This window comes from Petromyzon marinus, chromosome 43 (assembly GCF_048934315.1).
Source record: "Petromyzon marinus isolate PM22_M1 ecotype Great Lakes invasive population chromosome 43, UKy_Petmar_22M1.pri1.0, whole genome shotgun sequence".
Classification (NCBI taxonomy): Eukaryota; Metazoa; Chordata; class Hyperoartia; order Petromyzontiformes; family Petromyzontidae; genus Petromyzon; species Petromyzon marinus.
Genome location: NC_133709.1, coordinates 4,681,567 through 4,702,305, shown reverse-complemented (window position 1 = coordinate 4,702,305; position 20,739 = coordinate 4,681,567). Strand labels below are relative to the sequence as shown.

The following is a 20,739-nucleotide window of genomic DNA, read 5'->3' as shown; positions in this document are numbered from 1 at the left end:
TCTCCACTTACGCCACACACCATGCTACACAACCGCCAGCCACCTTTCTACATCTCACCACTCGCCTCACACCTCACCCGGCTCTGCACTTGACCTCACAACCACACACACACGCACACACGTGCACCACACACACGCGCGCGCACTCGCCCACCCGCTCGTTTTTCGATGAGGGGCACATTCTTCAAAACATCTTAGCGAAACATTTGGAGAAAGCCGAAGACAGCGAAAAGGCCTTGCTGCTTGCTACTGCGCCGTGTTGAGTAATGTTTGTTTTCCGCGTGTTATGGGCGCTTTCGTGTGTCTGTGGGAGACGGGGTGGTTTGCTGGCACGCCAGGGGAAATTGTTGTGGAGAAGCCATTTGTCAGTCATCACGGAGGAGCGATGGTATGTTTTTTTATTTTACCGTTTTTTTTTACTATATCTTTTTACTACTCCTGCACACCAGGCGAGGGAGATGACATCTCCTCGCCACCGCGACAACCCCTGGAAGGTGCAGCAGATTTGAGCCGAGTGCTTTACATTTTTATTTAATAAACAAAACCGGAATTAAGGCAGTTTTCCATTTTATATATATACAAATGATACCGACAGTCGGGAGTTGGGTGGTGATCGTGACAAGTGTTTTTTTTTTCCTCTGAAGAGCGAGGTAACAGTAAAACCATTAATTAATATATAAACAATCAAGTGCAAAATGTGCGGAATTTACGCAAGGTTACACGTGCAGGGCGTAACAAAAATCAATCATTGTGTAAAGTTACGAGTGATCGTCTCTCCCGCGTGACGCGTGTTTGTGTAGCAGCGTGCGGCAACCACACGCAGCGTGCAGCGGCAACATCTTCGAAAATCCGCTCGGCGCCGAACCCGCCGGGGAGTTTAACGTCCAGGACGCACGATGCGACGGGGAGGATGAGGAAGGAGGAGTAAAGGAGTGAGGAAGACGGAGCGGGAGCGACCGCTCGCCACTTCAAATGTCACTGGTCGTGGCAGCAGCAACAGGCAACAGCGTAGGTGGCGAAGGCAACCCTCAGCGTCGCTCGGTCCGTCACCGTGACGGCCGGCCAGGGCCGTCCCTCAGTAATCAGGACCTGAGAGCACAGGAGAGAACCATGGGGATTATAATAGAACTGGTCGGCAACCCGCGGCTCTTTAAGGACTGCTTACGTGAGGTTATTTGTTAAGGACCGCCGTCTCGAATTCACGTTGCATTGCGGCTCTTGACATATTTAGTTGTTTTTTTACCGAATTCTAACCCCTGTAATAGACCGGACGGCAATACAATGCGACATTTATAGCTGCCGAAACGAAATAAAAGGGAGAATTTACCTTCACACCAATCTCAATTTACTAAAACCTCCTGCTCTCCTGATGCACTTTCTCAACAAACAAAGCCGATGGTAATTTGCTGATGGCATGGCGATGCGTAAGCTGACGTCATGATGTGCCCCCCCCCCCAACGAGAGCACGTACAGCATGGGGTTATATCAGACGGGAGGGGGGGCACACTAATTGTACCGCCTCGACCCCAATCCAACACGCATACTGACCCGGCCGCGCGTTAAGTGAGACCAGGCCCCATTAGAAATTCAGAGAAGTTATCCGTAGAGGAGATCAAACGATGTGTCGGTCTCTTCCCGCACACGAGCTGCTGGTCTCATCGACCGATCTGCAGCTCTGGACGTCCTCTCTGGCGCATTTCACTCTTCTTTGGCTGCTGCAACTCCACCGTCAAAAGTCTCGACTTCCAACAGACATGGGCCCCACAGCCCCCCACCCACCCTCCGGGTCTTGCAGCGCATCCCTGCACAATGCCGCTTATGATGAAATCATCGCAAGAGTTACATTGGATCCTCGCTGCTGCTGCTGCTCCTGCTGTTGCGACCGTGCAAATGTGAATTTGATTAGAGATTTAAAAAACGAAACGTAACTAATAATCTACGTTGCCAAGACATCAAAGAAAGCCCCAGACATTTCTCCCACGCTACCTTCAGTTTTAAAATAGAAATTCGTTCTCGCGCCAAGTCATCCAAAAGGGGTATTTTTTTGTTAGCGCATACTTTGCGCGCACTTGATATCTGCTAAACAAAACAAAAGACAATAATATACTGGCAAGCACATACTGTGCATGTGTGTGTGTACATATATTTTTAATTCATTTCATTTTTTGGTTGTCATGACTGCCTGGGCAAGGCTGGCGGCTGTAAAAATCCAATTTCCGCTCTGCCACCACCACCGCCACCACCACCACCTGGTGGCGAGCAGCTGTGTGCGGCAGTGCCGATCGCCAACGACCCCGCCGACGCGAGACGATTCGTCGTTTGCAATTCGAGGTCATGACTCAAACTGCTGCTGCACAGGCTTTTTTTCCCCCCGCTCCAGGCGCGCGCGTTCCCTTCGTGCGATTTCACGCCGTGCACGCGCGGCTAACCTATTTCTGACGAAAGTTCGCAACTGCGTGCGGTGTGAATTCGCTCGTATTGCCGTCGGACGTGGGACAATAGTGTGTTGTGTACCATGCGTGTACGGTACGTGCTGTGTGGGTACTGCACGTGCTGTATGTGCTACTTGGCAGGCCAGCTGTCTCCTCATGTGGTTTTGTTTGGAATGCATCTACGACTTCTACTACTACTACCGTATGAAGCAGGGGAAACCTGTATTTAGATTTTGCCTCGTAAAATTGTTCGTCAAACGGCAAACCCGGTTCCCATTGTATGACGATGATCTGATCGCTCTATGCCATCGCTGTCCCAAGATTGCCCTAAATCTATCCCGATGCATAACGGCCATTTACCGGATCACCCGCAATCGGTTGAACCTGGGATAGTGCTTGGATGAGTGACCGCCAAAGACAGGTGCAAGTAGGCGTCGTGAAGTGTGGTGCAGATAAATCTATCACTGTTCTACACTCCCCCCCCCCCGAGCTTCGCCAACCCGAGGTGACCAGCACGGTGAGGTATGGTCAAACATCCCTCACGGCCCCACAAGGCGGTGTGGAAGGCCCTCATCCAGCAGTGCATTAAAACGGGTTCCGCGCTCCCGTTTTACTTTAGATCGCGGTCGCTGAGCACAGGTGTAAAAGGGCCCAAGAATGCCGAGGGGCCAGCAACGGACAGCGCGCTGCCTGGACGCCCCCACCGCGGAGGTGCGTGCGGCGGTGCCGGATCTCACCGTAGGAGTAGTCGACGCCCGGGAACGAGACGCGCCCCTCCGTGGTCGTCTTCTCCGGGAACTGGGGGACAAACGGAGACGGCGGAGGGGTTGGGGGGGGGGGGGTGTCACGAGCGTGATAAACAGCCGCTGCCCAACGGAGAACAACGCTCGCCGCAACAAGCGGGGGAGGCAGACGCGGCTGCTAACACGCACACCCGGTTACCCCCGAGCGCTAGCAACAACAACAACAACAACAACTGCCATTCACCACGTTGCCCGCGCCAGGCTATGCGCACTTTAAGACCACCGCCAAGTGTCGAATGCCCGCTGGCAGGAGGTCACAGGACAGACCCAGGCGCCGTGGGTCAACTGACTGTGAGAGGGACACACGGCGCGACAGCCAGGCTCGCCACTAGCACGCACGCACGCCCAGTTACCCTAGCACTAGCATACGGGGACGGACACGCAGCACGACGAAACCGGCCCTGAAGCCCCTCTCCTCCTCCTTCGCGAAACCCCGCACTGACCAGCGTGGTGTGAGTGTGTGTGAAGCGTGTGGTGCATGTGTGTGTGTGCGCGGTGCATGTGTGTGTGCGCGGTGCATGTGTAGCGTGTATCGGTTGGCGTGTCGCTCGACGTGCCCCGTCGATTACTCGGCGTGGGGGGACCTCCACCCCGCAGTGGACTTTGTCACGAAGGACTCTGAATGCGAGCAACTTGGGAGAGGAGTATGTGACGTGATAACGAGCAGCAGGAATGTTGCTGGAGGGATCAGAGTGTTTTTTTTGTGGTGGGGGGGGGGGGGGGGAGGGCCGCGGTACCTGTGCGGACGGACCCTTCGGTTGACCCCCCGACGGTTTTGTATTCCCCGCGCCACCCGCTCGGCCCTGCCGGTTCCCCTGCTTCTTCTTGTGCTCATTCTGGAGCTTCTCCAGCAGGAACTGCTTGTCGTGCCCTTCCTGGAGGGCACGGGTGGGGGGGGGGGGAGGGCACAGGGTCAAATGGTGAAGGGGTGGGCAAAGGGGCTCACATGGTCACTGGGTGGTCAACGGTTTTTACCAGGTCACACGCTGCTCACGAGGCCACGTGGTGGTCATGACGTTACAGGGCAGTCAAGGGGGTACGAGGTCACATGGTGGACAAGGGGTCACGAGGTCACACGGTGATCAAGGGGTCACGAGGTCACAGGATGTTCAAGGGGTCACGAGGTCACACCAGCGAGGACCTCTGGTGCGCGGCGACGACAACTCGCATAGCACCGCAGTGACCCAAGAAGGTTGAGTTGTTTTGTGGGGCCCTGTGACCTCTGCGTACGACGAGCGGCCTCACGTTTTTGATCTGTTGCTGCAGAAGCTTCACCGTCTGCTTCCGCCCATCGTACAGCTGATACTGGATGTAGACGGCCATTCTGCGGAGAGACGCGCGGCGCCCGCGCCCAGGAGGGTGAACTCGATAGAACGCGACGGGTTTAACACCGGCAACCTCCGATTCGGCGCACGGTTGGTTACGTACGGATGCGAAACAAATTCAACGTACGTGCATACGGACAAAATCGACGTCGCGTCTAATTCCGGAACCACACGCGCACGTGAGCACTCGGTTGCGCAATTCGATCGCTCTCGGAATCGCACGACTCGTTTCGCCTCCACTTGTAACAGCGGTCGTTTGTATAGTGAACTTCTTTCGCACCGTACGTAGTCAACCGTGGTAATCGGAGGTGCGGGGGATGGACAACAAACTAAACACAAAAAGCAGTCCAAAAGGAATAAGTTTGTCAATCTAGATGATTTAACAGTGCACAGCGCCAATGGCTTCCGAGTATCGGAAGAGCATTCCAGACGGCCGCAGAAGCACATCTGAAAGCGCGCTACGCAGTGTATGTATGTATGTATGTTGAACTTCCTTCACACCGTACATAGCCAAACGTGCTAATCATTGGCGCAGGAGAAGGAAACCAAAATAAACACAAAGCAGTGCTTCAGAAATGAGTTTTAAATCTCGATTATTTAAAAGTGCACAGCGCCAGTGGCTTCCTAATATCGGAAGGAAGAGTGTTCCAGATGGCCGCATGCATACATTAACCCCCCCCCTCGCTCGCTGGCCTGCGCACCTGATTGTGACGACATCACATTTATCCCTCTGAGACCGAAACAGGATTTCTCCACAAATCTGGCTTCTGCGCCTGATGAGGCTGGTCCTTGTAATTACTGGCGAAACATCGTCCTCGAATGTGTAACGTTGTGAGTTTACTCTCCAACACACAACCGGTTAGTGCTGTACGAGTGACGAATTGGCACGTTCTGTTGACGCGACAAACCTTACTAATTGGCCGTGTCGGGTGGTGGCGGGTTTCACGACACACATTTATATTTACGCGACCTAACCCAGCAACCTTTATTATGGAGTGTAAGCATGTATGCTGAACTTATTTTGCACCGTACGTAGCCAACCGTGCTAATTGGAGGTGACCGTCTTTCTTTGGTGGTGGTGGTGGTTGGGGACGGGGGTGGCTCGTGGAGCTCGTGTCGGTGCGGCAAGCTCACAGGAGGAAGGCGCTGATGATGAAGAAGAAGAGGGCGCTCTCCATGAAGTTGATGTAGAGCCACACGGCCGCCGACCGCGTCTTGTCGACGTCGGTCACCCACCGGCTCACGGCGTCGTAGAACAGGGGCAGCGAGCGGAACGGGCCGCAGCTTGCGCTCGGAGTCTTCCTGCGGTGGGGAGGGGTGGGGTGGGGGAGGGGGCGTGGGTGGTCACGAGAGGTCACCTGAGGTCATTTTAACATCACAAGCGTTCACCTCCGGTAATTACGACTACTACTACTACTACGATTACGATCACCAGCGAGTGACACGGCGATCAACCGCAGGGTCCCGGCGGTCACGTAAAAGGATTCTCAGAAGTAGTTTTGCGATATCCGCTTACGTTCACGAGCACCGAGGGCGGCACTCACCTTGCCAGAGTTCCCAGTGGGTTCTTAGGGCCGTGATGTGACGCCAACAGCACAATCGACATCAGATATTGGCGAAAGGGACGAAAATAAAGACGGAAGAAGCTGCGTACAAGCACAACACGCGTAAGTAGTGTACTTGTATCAGAAGGCGGCCGTTTGCCTTCCTCGCACGAGTGTGACGTAAGAGCGATAAAATAATCGGCCCAAGGAGACTTACACGACGGGGGTTTTATTACTTACCAATGATTTCTGTCCACAGACTCAACGCTGCCCATAGACTCAACGATGCCCATAGACTCAACACTGCCCATAGACTCAACACTGCCCATAGACTCAACACTGCCCATAGACTCAACACTGCACCAGAGACTCAACGCTGCCCATAGACTCAACACTGCACCAGAGACTCAACACTGCACCAGAGACTCAACGCTGCCCATAGACTCAACACTGCACCAGAGACTCAACGCTGCCCATAGACTCAACACTGCCCATAGACTCAACACTGCCCATAGACTCAACACTGCACCAGAGACTCAACACTGCACCATAGACTCAACACTGCACCATAGACTCAACGATGCCCATAGACTCAACACCGCACCAGAGACTCAACGCTGCCCATAGACTCAACACTGCCCATAGACTCAACACTGCACCAGAGACTCAACGCTGCCCATAGACTCAACACTGCACCATAGACTGAACACTGCACCATAGACTCAACACTGCACATAGACTCAACGCTGCACCATAGACTAACACTGCCCATAGACTCAACACTGCACCAGAGACTCAACACTGTCTCTGTACATGAAGCAGCCCCCCTCCTTAACCTTCTTCCGTTCCTCTCTCGAAGCCTCACCACCTCTTCCCAATCACCCATTCCCTTCCTCTTCCCTCTCCTCGCCCCTGCACTCCTTCCCCTCCCTCCCCTGAAGCTCTGTCGTGACCCCCCCCCCCCCCCACCGTGTGCCCTTTGCAGCATGGGGCTTGTTTTTGAAACGAGGAGACGGGGGGGGGGGGGCACTGAGAAAACTCAACGGGGGTGGGTGGGGAGCACGACGACACACGCCACGCAGAATGAGTGCGAGCTACGGTGAGCGTTGAGCTGCTGTACGGCACTCAAACGGCAGAGGGCGAGCGACCGTGCTTCCTTCGACACGCAACTCAAAAAAACAACCATTAGCTTGGTCGTACAGAACATTTATAAAAAAAAAAGTCCAATGAGCAATATCTCCTTCGCGAATCCATCTCTCCACATGAACAAAAAAGAACGCACACGCAACGCGTGAAAGGGAGATATACTGTCTGCATATCTATTTTGTTACATTCTGCACAAAGACGCCGGTGATTATTTTGAGTTTGTGTACCGCTGCGTCATTTTGCGTCAAACCGAGGCCCCCAGAGCGGAAAGCGTCAGTCAGGGTCCTTGCCCCTGCGAGATCGGCAATTCACCCGGCATTCGTTTCAAGCGAGCCCGACTCTGCTGATGAGCCGCCGTGTGTCAGAACCGGTCCACAGTTCGCTTGCCTTGAAACAATGCTGCTGAAATGATGCACTCCCAGAATGCCGTGTGGCCGATATAAACTCGTCAAAATAAAATACTTTGAATTTTTTTTTTTTTGCGTAGGGACAGATGCATTCCTTAAGTATTGGGTGATTGACTGAACTGACGCAGACGTGCTAGGGCACATCTGCATAAGTTCAGTCACGGTTACGTGCATTTGCCGAACTTTGAAGCAAACCCACGACTGGCGTTGAATATCGAACGAACATTTTGTTGTGACGTGGGGGGCGGGTGGGGGGAGGGGTATGCTAAGCCCCCTCCAGCCCCCTCCCCGACGCTACGGGGTTGCCATCACGATCCTCCGATGCTTCGTGACACCCAGTCCTTCAACGACCAGTCTCACAGCAGCCTCACCACCAACGTCGCCACCATCGCCGTGCCCTGCGTGCCGCAACTCCCCCCCCCCCACCAACCCCGCAGGCCCGCCGCTGCCACCCACCTCCACATGACGACCACCACCAGGCTCACGTAGCCCACGAAGGCGGGGAAGAACTGCAGGAAGATGAAGAAGGTGGACGTCTGGGCGGCCCTCCACGCCCGCCGCGGCGGCTGGCAGTTCATGCGCAGGCTCAGCTGGAAGGGCGGCAGGGGTCACCGGGGTGACAAGGGGGGGGGGGGAAGGGCGGGGAGTTGTCATATAACGATGGATCGATTCGCCGCTTCTTACACCTCTTTTTCCACTGCAGAACCCGAGGTCGTGTAAATTACATTTGCCCCGCCCCTGGCCTTGCTTGGTCCCCACGCCAGATTGAGACGTCCCGTGAGGCCAACATTACACGGTTTGGTTCTGGTTCGGCTCGGCGAATAGCCGCTGGGAAGACCCCTGGCACCGTGCGGGCCCCGCGCTGGCACGGCTCGGATGTGCCAGTGGAAAGGGGGCCACTGCTCACACAATATATGTGCGGTACGCACGCGACGTTACAAAACAATTGTCATCGTTGTAATTATTATCACCGGCAGCCATCATCTATCACCTATCCGCTGCTGGATTAATGCCCTCCACAAGCCGTCGCCAGCTCCGCAACGATCCATCTGGGCCGATGTCGTGCGAACGATTTCATTCCCAACTCCAGTCCTCACGGTCCCTCCACTGCCCGCCCGCCCCCCGACAACCATGATTACCAGCCATCCGGCGTGTGCGGTGTGTGCAGTGGCCGTAAACCCCTGGCTGCGTGGAGTCACCTTCTTCACGTAGAAGATGATGACGAGCTTGATGATTTGGATGAACGGCAGCAACGGCGAGAAGAACAATCCCAGCCTGGGTGGGGAGAGGACAACGCCGACGCGGACAATCGGTTAATCACCGACCCCGTCGCCCTCCGCTGCTCCGCCAACGTCACACGTGTTCTCCCCTCATCTACGCGGTGTGCCGTCGAGGGGGTGGGGAGGGGGGGTTTCTCCAGACACAGCAGCTTGCCTTCTTCATGCAAATACAATTAAAGATGAATTGCACGGACATCCTGAGCAGACCCCTCCTGGAAAATAAAGTCTCCGTCACTGCTTGCGTTGCCCAGAGAATCGGGAGAAATGGGTGCATGCCCGTGTGTGTGTGTGCGTGTGAGTGTGCGTGGAAGTGTGTGCGTGTGCGTGTGTGAGCGAGCGAGTGACCGAGGGTTGCGAGCGTGAGCGAGTGGGCACGCAAGAGTGAGCAGCTCGCATGAACCTGCGACAGCCAGAGTGCGACTGAGTGAGCGGGCGAGCGAAATAGAGCGACTGTGAGCGAGCAAGAGCGCACGTGAGCCAACGAGCGAGCGAGCGTCTGCGAGTATGAGCGACCGAGCAAGTGAGTGCACCAGAGTGGCAGGTCGAGTGTGCGGGAGTGCGTGAGAGTGTGTCAGAGTGCGTGGGAGTGCGTGAGAGAGTGTGGGAGTGTGTGAGAGTGTGTGGGAGTGTGTGGGAGTGCGTGTGAGTACGTGAGAGTGTGTGGGAGTGCGTGGGAGTGCGTGAGAGTGCGTGGGAGTGCGTGAGAGTGTGCGGGAGTGCGTGAGAGTGTGCAAAAGTACGTGAGAGTGTGCAAAAGTACGTGAGAGTGTGCGGGAGTGCGCGGGAGTGTGCGAGAGTGTGGGAGAGTGTGAGGGAGTGAGCGATCGAGCGTGTGGGCTGTACCACAAGAGCGTCTGTGCGTTGATGAGGTTGAGAACGTTGCGAGCGATGTCGAACTCGGGTTTGTGGGAGCCGTCCGTACCCTTGTAGCAGCAGCGCGCAACCAACCTGGCACCATATCCACCATTACCGACCGAATCATCATTACCATTATCATTATCACCATCGTCACCATCATCATCTCATCATTATCATCATCATCACCATCATCACCATCGTCACAATATTCATTACCATCATCAGCAGCACCATCGTCACCACCTTCACCATCGTCACCATCGTCATAACCGTCATCACCATCATCACGAACGTCACCATCATGATAATCACCGCGATCATCACCATCATCATTTTGATTTACTGAAGGATGATTGTCCATCAGTCTGCTTAAAAAGCAACTCAAGGTATAAAAGTAGTACAAGGGTACTACGGTATTTAAAAAACCCCCCCTTTAGAACAAACTAGTTTTAATATTTTGAGAGGTCATGACCTGACCTGAAGAGTGGGCAAAATAATTCAGAACCTGCTGTGGTGTGAAAACATATCCGGTGGGGAAACAAAGGCGGCCGGGCGTAATGCTGGCCACCCTCCCCACTCGTGTGCCGTGCCGGCCTTCATAGATGCTCGCTGAGAGCAATTGCCCCCAGCAGTCCGTTAGAGGCTATGGGGGGGGGAATATTTGTATTTCTAGGGGTTGACCACCACACATACCCCCAGATGAATTCTCCAAAAAACGTCTCGAGCAGGCTGAAGATGAAGTCCATCACGATGAGGCGGTAGAGATCCTGCCCAACGAACGTCTCCCAGCACTGCAGGGTCACACGTGAGAGGTCAGGGGTTAAAGGAGTTCAAGTAAAGTAGGCTCGGACAAATGTCTTAAAGGAAGACATCTAAATAGATCCAGGGCGATCATTGCACGAGCATGTAAACAGACAAAGACGCACGCCAAATATTGGTTAAAGAGAGGCGGAAAGTTCGGGTCAGAGGTCAGGAGGCAGAAGGACGGTGGGGCACGGCGGTACTGTGACAGCGCGAGACCCTCGCCAGTCGCGTATTCGATTTGATTTACATTTTCGACAAATCAAACAAAGCACAAAACCAGAATACACAGTGCCCTCGCCGTGTCCTGTTTAGACAAACTGGTCTCCCGAGACGAACCGAGTCGCGGTCTATGCAGTGCCGGATTAAGATAGTGCGGGGCCTGCAGCATATGTTATAAAGTGGCCCTAAATAAAAAAAAAACAATATTAAAACACAAATGTTTTACTTGCATAGTAAAGTAATTGTATTTTTTCATTTGCTACACAGCCAGATAAGACGACAAATCGCTAACCTTAAACGCCCCGTCGTTCGTAAAAGTTGAAGGCAGTATAGTACTTTAGTAATAGAGCAAGTGCAGAATCACTGAACCGAAACAGATAGCTTGAAAGCGTATGCTACTTTTTCTACTCGGATAATACGGCACTGGATCTATGGCAGGACAGCGAAAAGCAGGAGAGAAAGTGAAAAACTAGAGACAGAGAGATGGGGGGCGGGGAGCGGGGGGAGAGACGAAGGCGAGAAGACGATCCTCACCGTTATGTCCGACTCGGGCACGATGTCTATCCAGTAGTAGCAGAGGATGCCGAGGAGGGACATCTTCAGGATGACGTTTCTGCGAGCAGAGTGCAACACAGTGGCCGGGTCACACTCTCTCCGTATCACCTCGCACGCGCGCACGTACGTACGTACGCAGACCTACTCAACGGTAACGTGTTGACCCGTCCCTACTGGACATCTGTCGGGAAAACAGAGCTTCATAGCTCATCGGATTCCTCCGATCTAAAAGAAAGATTCTGAGTTGATTGGGACAGGTGTCGTCGGCGAGTCCCCCGTCACGGGTCGCCACCGTCGCCGCCACCGTGGCGGTGGGGTCATCAGCGCCGTATACCGCCGCCTGTGTCTCCCCCAGTGCCGATGCGATGTACATGGACATCGTGATTGGTTACTCGTCTAAGGCCGAGTCGACCCAGCACAGGTTGGGAGATCGCCCGCCGCTGATTTTCCGACTGGCCAGGAAGCAAACTGAGGTCGCCAGGTTCGTAGGGCAGTGCGCGAACCGCTGCACCACCACTCCGAACCTCCGATTAGCAATGGCTAGCTTCGTACGCCTTTCGGCGTCCTCTGGTCTAACACCGTTTGAGACGAGGCTCAAAAGAAAGCTGTCTCTGGTGTGGACCAATCAGTTTCAAGGACAATGCATATATTATCAGAGTATGTTTTTTTTGTTTGCATTTTGACCACAAGCATTGTGGTTAATGCAGACATGATTCCTTGTATAAGGTTTCAGTTTGGTGTTTTAACAACTTAACACCTGTTTTGTTGCCAGATAAAAGGGGAAAAACCTATTCTCAATGGTTAGCTTACGTACTGTGCGAAAGACGTTCAACATACATACATACACACATACTCACCCATGCATCTAAATACACACAGGAACGGCAAAGTGCACACACATTCTTACAAATAGCAACGTGGACATACACACACATAGCTATGTGCACACGCACACAAGTAGCAACGTACACACACGTATCAAAGCGCACATACACACACACATAGCAATGCGCACACATATAGCAACGTGCACACACACACACAGCAACGTACACACACACACGGCTCGAATCTCGCTCCCTCGTTTACTCAAACTCTTCCTCACTCTCGGACACTGGGATGGGTAAAAGGGTCACAGAGGGCGAGTGGGGGTTGGTGAGATAGGTCAGAAGGTCGGAGAGCGAGTCGGGGCCGGTGAGATAGGTCAGGAGGTCGGAGAGCGAGTCGGGGTTGGTGAGACAGGTCAGGAGGTCGGAGGGCAAGTTGGAGTTGGTGAGACAGGTCAAGAGGTCGGAGGGCGAGTAGGGGTCGGTGAGACAGGTCAGGAGGTCAGAGGGCGAGTAGGGGCCAGTGAGATAGGTCAGAAGGTCGGAGAACGAGTCGGGGTCGGTGAGACAGGTCAGGAGGTCGGAGGGCGAGTAGGGGTCGGTGAGACAGGTCAGGAGGTCGGAGGGCGAGTAGGGGTCGGTGAGACAGGTGGAGGTTGGAGAGCGAGTCGGGGTCGGTGAGTCAGGTCAGGAGGTCAGAGGGCGAGTAGGGGCCAGTGAGACAGGTCAGAAGGTCGGAGAGCGAGTCGGAGTCGGTGAGACAGGTCAGGAGGTCGGAGGGCGAGTAGGGGTCGGTGAGACAGGTCAGGAGGTCGGAGGGCGAGTAGCGGTCGGTGAGACAGATCAGGAGGTCGGAGGGTGAGTAGGGGTCGGTGAGACAGGTCAGGAGGTCGGAGGGCGAGTCGGGGTCGGCGATTCGGACCGGAGGATGTTGGCGAAGATCCGGTGTCGCGGGTGACGGTAGACCTCCACGAGGCCGAGCAGCGAGTAGAGCAGCGGCATCACCAGGTTGAGGAGGCACACGACAAACGGCAGGAGCAGCAGGGCCGCCTCGTCCGCCAGGCTGCTGTCCTGCGGTTGCTGCGGGTGCTGCGGGGACACGGGGGCAAACACGGAGGCACTGAGACACAGGAACGGGGGGAGGGGATGTAAGGAAACGGGGGAAATCCACTAACGTTACCGGCCGCGGACCGGTACCGATCCGTGGCCTGTTAGGAACCGGGCCGCACAGCAGGAGGTGAGCGGTGAGTCCGCGCGTGGCCCGCGCCATTATTTTATTATTTACCACTTCCGTCCGCGCCTCTTTCCCGCACTCTGCGCACTCGTCTCAGTCACAGTTTTGGTAACACCACAAGCTCTAACCCCTAGGAGCCACAATGAGTAAAAAACAAACGTCACTGGAGAGCTTCTTTGAAAAGGGGGAAGACCCAATGATGAACCGCCCCCCCCCCCCCCCCCCCCCCGGACCACTGGGATAGAGGAACATGAGGGCCCACGGCTCGTTTGTACGGATACAAGGGCGTGCCGCTAGGCGTGTGCGTGTCTGCGCCTGCGTGTCTGCGTGTGCGTGCGAGGGAAGCGGTAGCGTCGCGGTTAGCGCGCTGCGCTACGAACCCGGCGACCCAAGTTCGATTCCCGCTCATGGCCAACACCAGTGACGATTATCTGAACCTGTCCTGGGCATCCCCTAGATCGACTCAGCCTCAAATGAGTACCTGGTGAAGTGTGTAAAGATTGCCACTGGGGAGACAAATGCGGCCGGACGCTAACAGCACTTGCCCCAACAGTCTATGAAGGCTATACGGGGGATCTTTATATTTGCGTGTACATGTGCGTGCGTGTATGTGAGTGTGTGTGCGCGTGCGTGTACGTGAGTGTGTGTGTGTGCGCGTGAATGCGTGCGTGCCGCGCCACCTTAGTATTTTTGGACAGGAAGTAGATGCCGGCGCAGGAGCCCGCGGAGGCAGCGGTGGTGGCGAACCACACGCCCACGTGCACCAGCAACTTCCGCAGGCGCTGCGACAACGACAGCGCCTCGTCGTCGGCGCGCAGCTCCGCCAGCAGCTCCTGCAATGGAGGACGCACGACCCCCACATCGTGACCTCGCGTCGTGACCCCCGGCGTTGTGACCTCCCGTCGTGACCTCCCACCGTGACCCCCGTGTTGTGACCACCTAGTCATGACCCCAGAGTGACCCTCTGTTACTCCCCCACGTGACCCCGTGCCACCAATCATGACCACCGTACACGGCTTCACGTTCTTACACCGCGCGATTGCCCCCCTTATTTGAATGGATGTGCCCCCCGCCCCCCTTCCCCGCTCGCCCCCACCTTGAGCTGCGTGCTGAGGTTGCGCTGTTTGAGGGCCACGGCCTTCTCGTTCGTGAGCCGGAAGTCCCAGGAGCAGAACGCTTTGCTGTAGTCCGCGCCCTGGCCCGGCACCACGTAGTTCTGGCTGAAAGAGCTCCCCATGCTGGGAGGGGGCAGCGAGCGGCACACCGCGTCATCAACGTCGCACGCTCAGTGATGCACCAGCCGACAAAAAGACAAAGCTCCCCAGTGTTGCCTGTAACAGGCTGTTGGGGTAAGTGCTGTTCACGAGCAGCACCTATGAAGGCCGGCACGGCACACGAGGAGGTGGGTGGCCAGCACCACGCCCGACCGCACACTGCACCAGGTACTCATTTGAGGCTGAGTCTACCTAGGGGAGGCCCAAGACCGGTTCAGATAATCGTCACTGGTGTTGGCCGTGAACGTGAATCGAACCCGGGTCGCCGGGTTCGTAGCGCGGCGCACAAACCTCGACACTACCGCTCCCCGCACACACGCACAAGAACAACAGCCGCCATTCGCCACTAAGTGGCGGTGACATCGCCACGGCGCTTGTTGCCAGGCTATGTGCACCTTGAGGCCACGTGAAGCGTCAAAGGATCGCTGCTGGCAGGATGTCACGGGACAGACCCGGGTGCCATGGATTGACTGAGATGTATGGCAGATGCACCACCACCTGTGCCCCCTATCGTGCCTCCTTGCAGTGTTTTAGCACCGACCCCCCCCCCCCCACACACACAAAAAGATCCCCCGTACAGCCTGAACAGACTGGAGGGGTAAGTGCTGTTTAGCGAGCACCTATAAAGGCCGGCACGGCACGCGAGGGGGGTTCGGTGGCCCAGACCACGCCCAGCCGCCTTTGTCTCCCCAGTGACGATGTTTACACATCGCACCAGGTACTCATTTGAGGCCGAGTCGACCTAGGCGAGCCCCAGGACCGGTTCAGGGGGAATCGAACCCGGATCGCCGGGTTCGTACCGCGGCGTAGCGCTAACCGCTGCACCACCGCTCGCCCCCCCCCCCCCCACACACACACAGACACACACGGACACACGAACACACACAGGCGCCGGGGAAGGGGGCGGGCGCAACCTGTAGAGCAGCCCCGCAGCGCAGGCGATGATGTAGGCGGCCGTAGTGAAGAAGTAAGAGAGCTGCATGTTGTAGGGCGAGTCCCTGCCGTCACGCAGCAGCAGCGTCGAGTTCGAGTAGAAGCCGTAGTAGAGCAGCGAGTCCGAGAAGGCGCCCTGTCAGCCAAGGCGCGCACACCGGCATGGCCACCACGGCGGCGGCAGCAGCGGTGGCAGCAGTAGTGGCAGCAGTAGGAGCAGCGGCAGTAGTAGTAGCAGCAGTTATAGCAGAAGTAGTAGTAGCAGCAACAGCGGCAGTAGTCACAGCAGTTATAGCAGAAGTAGTAGTAGCAGCAGCAGCAACAGCGGAAGTAGTCACAGGAGTTATAGCAGAAGTAGTAGTAGCAGCAATAGCGGCAGTAGTATCAGCAACAGTTATAGCAGAAGTAGTAGTAGCAGCAGCAGCAACAGCGGCAGTAGTATCAGCAACAGTTATAGCAGAAGTAGTAGCAGCAATAGCGGCAGTGGTATCAGCAGCAGTTATAGCAGAAGTAGTAGTAGCAGCAGCAGCAGCAACAGCAGCAGTAGTCGCAGCAGTTATAGCAGAAGTAGTAGCAGCAGCAGCAACAGCAGTAGTATCAGCAGCAGTGTCGACAACTGTAGCAGCAATACACATCTAACGCTGTCCATAAATGTTGAAAAGCCCCATCTGTACTGGAAAATTGCGTGCAGGCTAAAAACAAATATGTGCATAAGGCAAAGAAAACTGCATGTGCAAAGATATTGTCACGTGGCAACGCAAGGCATGATGGGAGTCGTGCCTTCCTGCTGCTTGTGAGTGGCACACCTTTGCGTGTGGTTATGTATCAGTCACCGACTGATGATGATGATGATCCTTCAGCTCATGTTCTAGATAACGATGCTAATGCTGCCACTGACGATAATCATGAGAATAGTGATGACGATGATTATAATCCTACTGTTGCTAATGCCGATGATTGCGATAATAATGATGGTAAAGATGATTAACCACAATACTTGTGGTCAAAATGCAAACAAATAAAAAAACACACTCTGATAATATATGCATTGTCTCTGAAACTGATTGGTCCACACCAGAGACAGCTTTCTTTTGAGCCTCGTCGCAAAGACGGTGTTAGACCAGAGGACGCCAAAAGGCGTACGAAGCTAACCATTGCTAAGTGGAGGTGCGGGGCGCTAATCGGAGGTTCGGTGGGTGGTGCAGCGGTTCGCGCACTGCCCTATGATGCTGCTAATGCGAATGCTGCTGCTGCTTCTTCTTCTTCTTAAAATGCTGCTGCTGCCGTTGCCACGGCGGTGGCGGCACTCACGGCGCCGGTGAGGATCTCGAGGCCGCGGAACGGCGTTCTGGCGGTGCCGTTGGAATCGGCGAGCTCGAGCGACTGCGGGATGAGCATGAAGCCCACGGTAAGCAGCACGGCGAGAAGGTCGAACCACAGCAGCCAGCGCAGGAACAGGAAGTAGGAGAGCACGCCCGTGCCGAACCGGCTGCCCACCGACTTGAGCGCCGAGCGCCACGGCGAGAGCCACTCCCCCGCGGCGCGCAGGGAGTCCCGGCACCTCCTCAGAGCCTGCGCAAAGCAAAGACAAAGATCCCCCACAACCCCGCATAGCCTTTAACAGACCGTTGGGGGCAAGCGCTTCTTTGCCAAGTGGCACCTATAAAGGCCGGCACAGCACACGAGTCGGGAGGGGGGGGGGTGGGTGGCCGGCAGCACCACGCCCGGCCGAACCGCCTTTGTCTCCCCAGTGTGGCGATGTTTACTACACACCACGCCGGGTGCTCATTTAAGGCCGAGTCGATGCAGGGGAGCCCCATAACCGGTTCAGGTAATCGCCACCGGTGTTGAAGGGGGCTGTGAGTGGGTATCGAACTTGGTTTCACAGGGTTCGTAACCGCTATGCTCCCATGCATGCACGCGTACACAGCGACGCACAAGACGCGTTCACACAGGGTTAGGGCTAAGTTAAGGGGTTAGGGATAAGTTCACAGGTCAAGGCTAAGGTTAAGGGTTATACCCGAGGTTACGGTTATAGTCACGGTGTGGCCAGCACAGAAACTTGGTGGCCACGGTTTGGGGGGGGGGGTGGGAGGTGGGGGGGGGGGGGGTGGAGCAGCAATGCGGGGGAGATGTGCCGGCATGCCCGGGGTGTGGCGGAGAGTGTGTACAGCCAAATAATCAAATCATTTGCAGCATGTTCAGAATGTGGCTGCTAGGGTGTTAACCTGAGCACATTCTTCATATCATATTACGTCCGTGTTGGCCTCCTATTGTTAACTTACAAAGCAGTGAACCGTCTTGCCCCAGCCGACATCAATGACATGCTGCACCCATGTGTCCGCTCAAGGGTCCCTAAGATGTGGGGATGCCGTTGTTCTTCTGCATTCCCAGGTGGAGCCTTCGGTCTGTGGGTGACCGAGATTTTTCCCCGTTGGGCCCCAGGCTATGGAACGCTCTTCCACGAGATATCAGGATCTATGAGACTGTTTAAACATTTTTAATGCGTCTTAAAACCTATGTATACGCTTCAACTGCTTAAACTTTTCGTTAAGCAAGTAAATAGATTATAAAAATGTAATTATACAATTACTTTTATGGTGAGTGTCTGCTGCTTCTGTGTCCCATAAGGCTTTGTAGGATCCTCGATGAAAGGCGCTATGTAAATGAAATTATAATTATTATTAAACGCGTGGTGATTTTAAATGTGGAGGGAGGGGGGGGGGGCAAAACCGGAGGAGGAACCCAGAGAGACATCCACGCGACAGTCACGTGGGGAAAGAGAGAGAGAGAGAGAAAGAACACGAATATGCAACAGGCATCGTCAGGGTCCAGGATCGAACCCGTGCGTCTGCGCACGCACGATTTTGACGTTGAGGAGGCACGGGGTGCAGCAGCCGCCGGCGGCGGCTCGGCGCCTGCGCCGGGGGTCCTGGTCGGCGTGGGTGGCGCGCGACTGCAGCGAGCGCTTCTCGGCGAGCGGCGTGAGCATCTCGCGTAGCGTGCGCTGGCGCTCGCCCACGGACAGAGCCACCAGCTCCTGCAGCAGCAACTCCGTCTCTAGTTGTGGGGGGGGGGGGGTGGTGGTGGTGGTGTGGGGAGGGGGTAGGGGGAGAGAAGGTGATTGTGGGGCACGTGGCGGAGAGGCGGGCCGCGGGGCGGCTCATGCGCAGGGCCGACGCGTGCTCCGGCCTCATCCCATCCTTCCCCGCACCTCCGATTAGCACGGTTGGCAATGTTCGGCGCGGAAGAAGTTCAACGTACGTACAGACGCTTTATTCATCCTGGAGGAGGAATCTGATGAGACTGCGAAGCTCTCTTTCAGAGGTGCCCAGTAAGGAGCGGTAAGTTAAATCAATAAAAAAATAAGTGCAATAAAGGATACAAGAGTAAGACGGAGAAAAGTTAAGTCGCGAGTATTTTTTAACATATATATAAAACATGGAAGTACGAATTGCATGAGTACATAAACAACAGTCCCAGGCCACACGGAGACAATATAGGTCTAGAAACGGCCTCTCCGATTGCTCAAGTTATCAATTCCTCCGCTGTCGTGAGCGTCCAGCACCGATATTAGTTGGTGAATCGATGTCGCGACCCGAACCGTAACGATGCTGCTGACGAGCGGCCAGCAGCCATAGCCCAACGACACTCGACCACAATTTTTCGAAGTTCGTTTTTTTTGTGCCCCGCTCACCATCGTCGGGCGTGCTCGTCGACGTGGCGATGGAGCTGCTCCTGCGGATGGAAGTGTTGCGCCGCCGTATCGACCCCAGAATCTTGCCCGACTTGCGGCCTGCGTTGCCATGACAACACATGACAACCGCCAAGTCAGTCGTGGGGCGAACAATCATTACCTCGCGGTGGGGTCCCAGAGCGTTAATGTGAGTTGGGCAAACACACTCTGATGTACCCCTGAACAATAAAACGTTTCCCGGAGGGACCAATATTATCCCTTTTCTTACTGGCACATCCGAGCTGAGCAAGCGCTAGGCCCTTGCTGTACGGGTTGTTTTCCACTATTTGCCGTGCCAAGCCGGAACCAAACCATGCTACACTGGCTTCTGAATCTGGCTCGGGATCGAGCAGGGCCAGGGACGTAGCTAATGACGGCGTTGATCGCATGCAACGTCAGTCGGCGCACTACCGCGGTGAACCACGTGACCGCGTCACTTGCGCACGTCTCGGACTTGTACCGCCATGCCTGACATCAGCGGCACGGCTCGTGTGTATGTGCGTTGAAATTTTTTTGCACCGTATGTAGCCATCCGTTCTAATCTGAGGTGCGGCTTCTGCGGTGGAAAAACAAACTGATGCCTGCTTAGGCGGTGCTGCGATAGCTCAGCACGGCCCTGGCATGGCTCGGTTCGTGCAGTGGAAAAGAGGTAAGAAAACCGTGCTGCCCCCCACCCCTCGCCCCCCCCCCCCCCCCCCCGTGGCCATGGTGCGGGCGACACGCACCAACGGTGCGGCTGGGCAGGTTGAGCATGATCTCGCTGGGGATGGCCGAGTCGTCCACGGGACCCAAGGCCCCCAGGCCCAGTGCATGCTGGGTAGGAGCCATCTGAGGGGTGGCTTCAAATCCTGGTTTCACTGCCCGAACAAAAAGACAGCACAAGCGGCGAAGGTTGGGGGGGAGGGGGGAGGGGGGTCGTTTGTGCTACCGCGTCTTGCTGGGGATCTTAAGCGACTGCTTCAGTGAACTTATACTTTTCTTGTTGTGGTTTTCACACCTGATGATGATTGCTTGTGTTGCAGTCGAAACGTCGTGAGAATTTTATTGTTTTATATTTTTATTATTTTATTGTTTCCCTTCAACGTGACTTTACCGAAAGAACCAAGAATATGAATCACTGCAGTCACGAAGGCTTTAAATCAAAATAGATGGACTTGTCCATCTGAACAAACTGTCAAATCGCTCTCCCTGTTGCTAACGTTAAAAAAACCGCCACTTTTTTCAAATTTTCTTGCTGTGGTTTTCACACCTGATGATGATTGCTTGTGTTGCAGTCGAAACGTCGTGATAATTTTATTGTTTTATATTTTATTATTTTAGTTTCCCTTCTACGTGGTGACTTTACCGAAAGAACCAAGAATA

At 55.1% G+C, this 20,739-nt stretch overlaps 1 protein-coding gene across 4 annotated transcripts in view; it reads right to left on the bottom strand.

Annotated features, from left to right (window-relative positions):
• Positions 1-510: 510 nt before the first annotated feature.
• Positions 511-20,739, bottom strand: part of LOC116951493 (transmembrane channel-like protein 5) — a 57,170-nt gene continuing 36,941 nt past the window's right edge. For 3 of the 4 annotated variants that reach the window (XM_032970149.2, XM_032970150.2, XM_032970151.2), the window contains 18 exons: positions 20,103-20,234; positions 19,339-19,437; positions 18,505-18,701; positions 16,953-17,213; positions 15,623-15,777; positions 14,531-14,672; positions 14,115-14,267; positions 13,123-13,289; positions 11,353-11,431; positions 10,489-10,586; positions 9,781-9,885; positions 8,857-8,932; positions 8,114-8,247; positions 5,695-5,862; positions 4,481-4,559; positions 3,973-4,110; positions 3,170-3,230; positions 511-1,089 (listed from right to left, as the gene is read on the bottom strand). In XM_032970149.2, coding sequence (XP_032826040.2) covers positions 1,076-1,089; positions 3,170-3,230; positions 3,973-4,110; positions 4,481-4,559; positions 5,695-5,862; positions 8,114-8,247; positions 8,857-8,932; positions 9,781-9,885; positions 10,489-10,586; positions 11,353-11,431; positions 13,123-13,289; positions 14,115-14,267; positions 14,531-14,672; positions 15,623-15,777; positions 16,953-17,213; positions 18,505-18,701; positions 19,339-19,437; positions 20,103-20,234 — 2,258 coding nt within the window. In that variant the 3' untranslated portion in view covers positions 511-1,075. The remainder of the gene's footprint in view (positions 1,090-3,169; positions 3,231-3,972; positions 4,111-4,480; positions 4,560-5,694; positions 5,863-8,113; positions 8,248-8,856; positions 8,933-9,780; positions 9,886-10,488; positions 10,587-11,352; positions 11,432-13,122; positions 13,290-14,114; positions 14,268-14,530; positions 14,673-15,622; positions 15,778-16,952; positions 17,214-18,504; positions 18,702-19,338; positions 19,438-20,102; positions 20,235-20,739) is intronic. The other variant, XM_032970152.2, reaches the window with a different exon arrangement.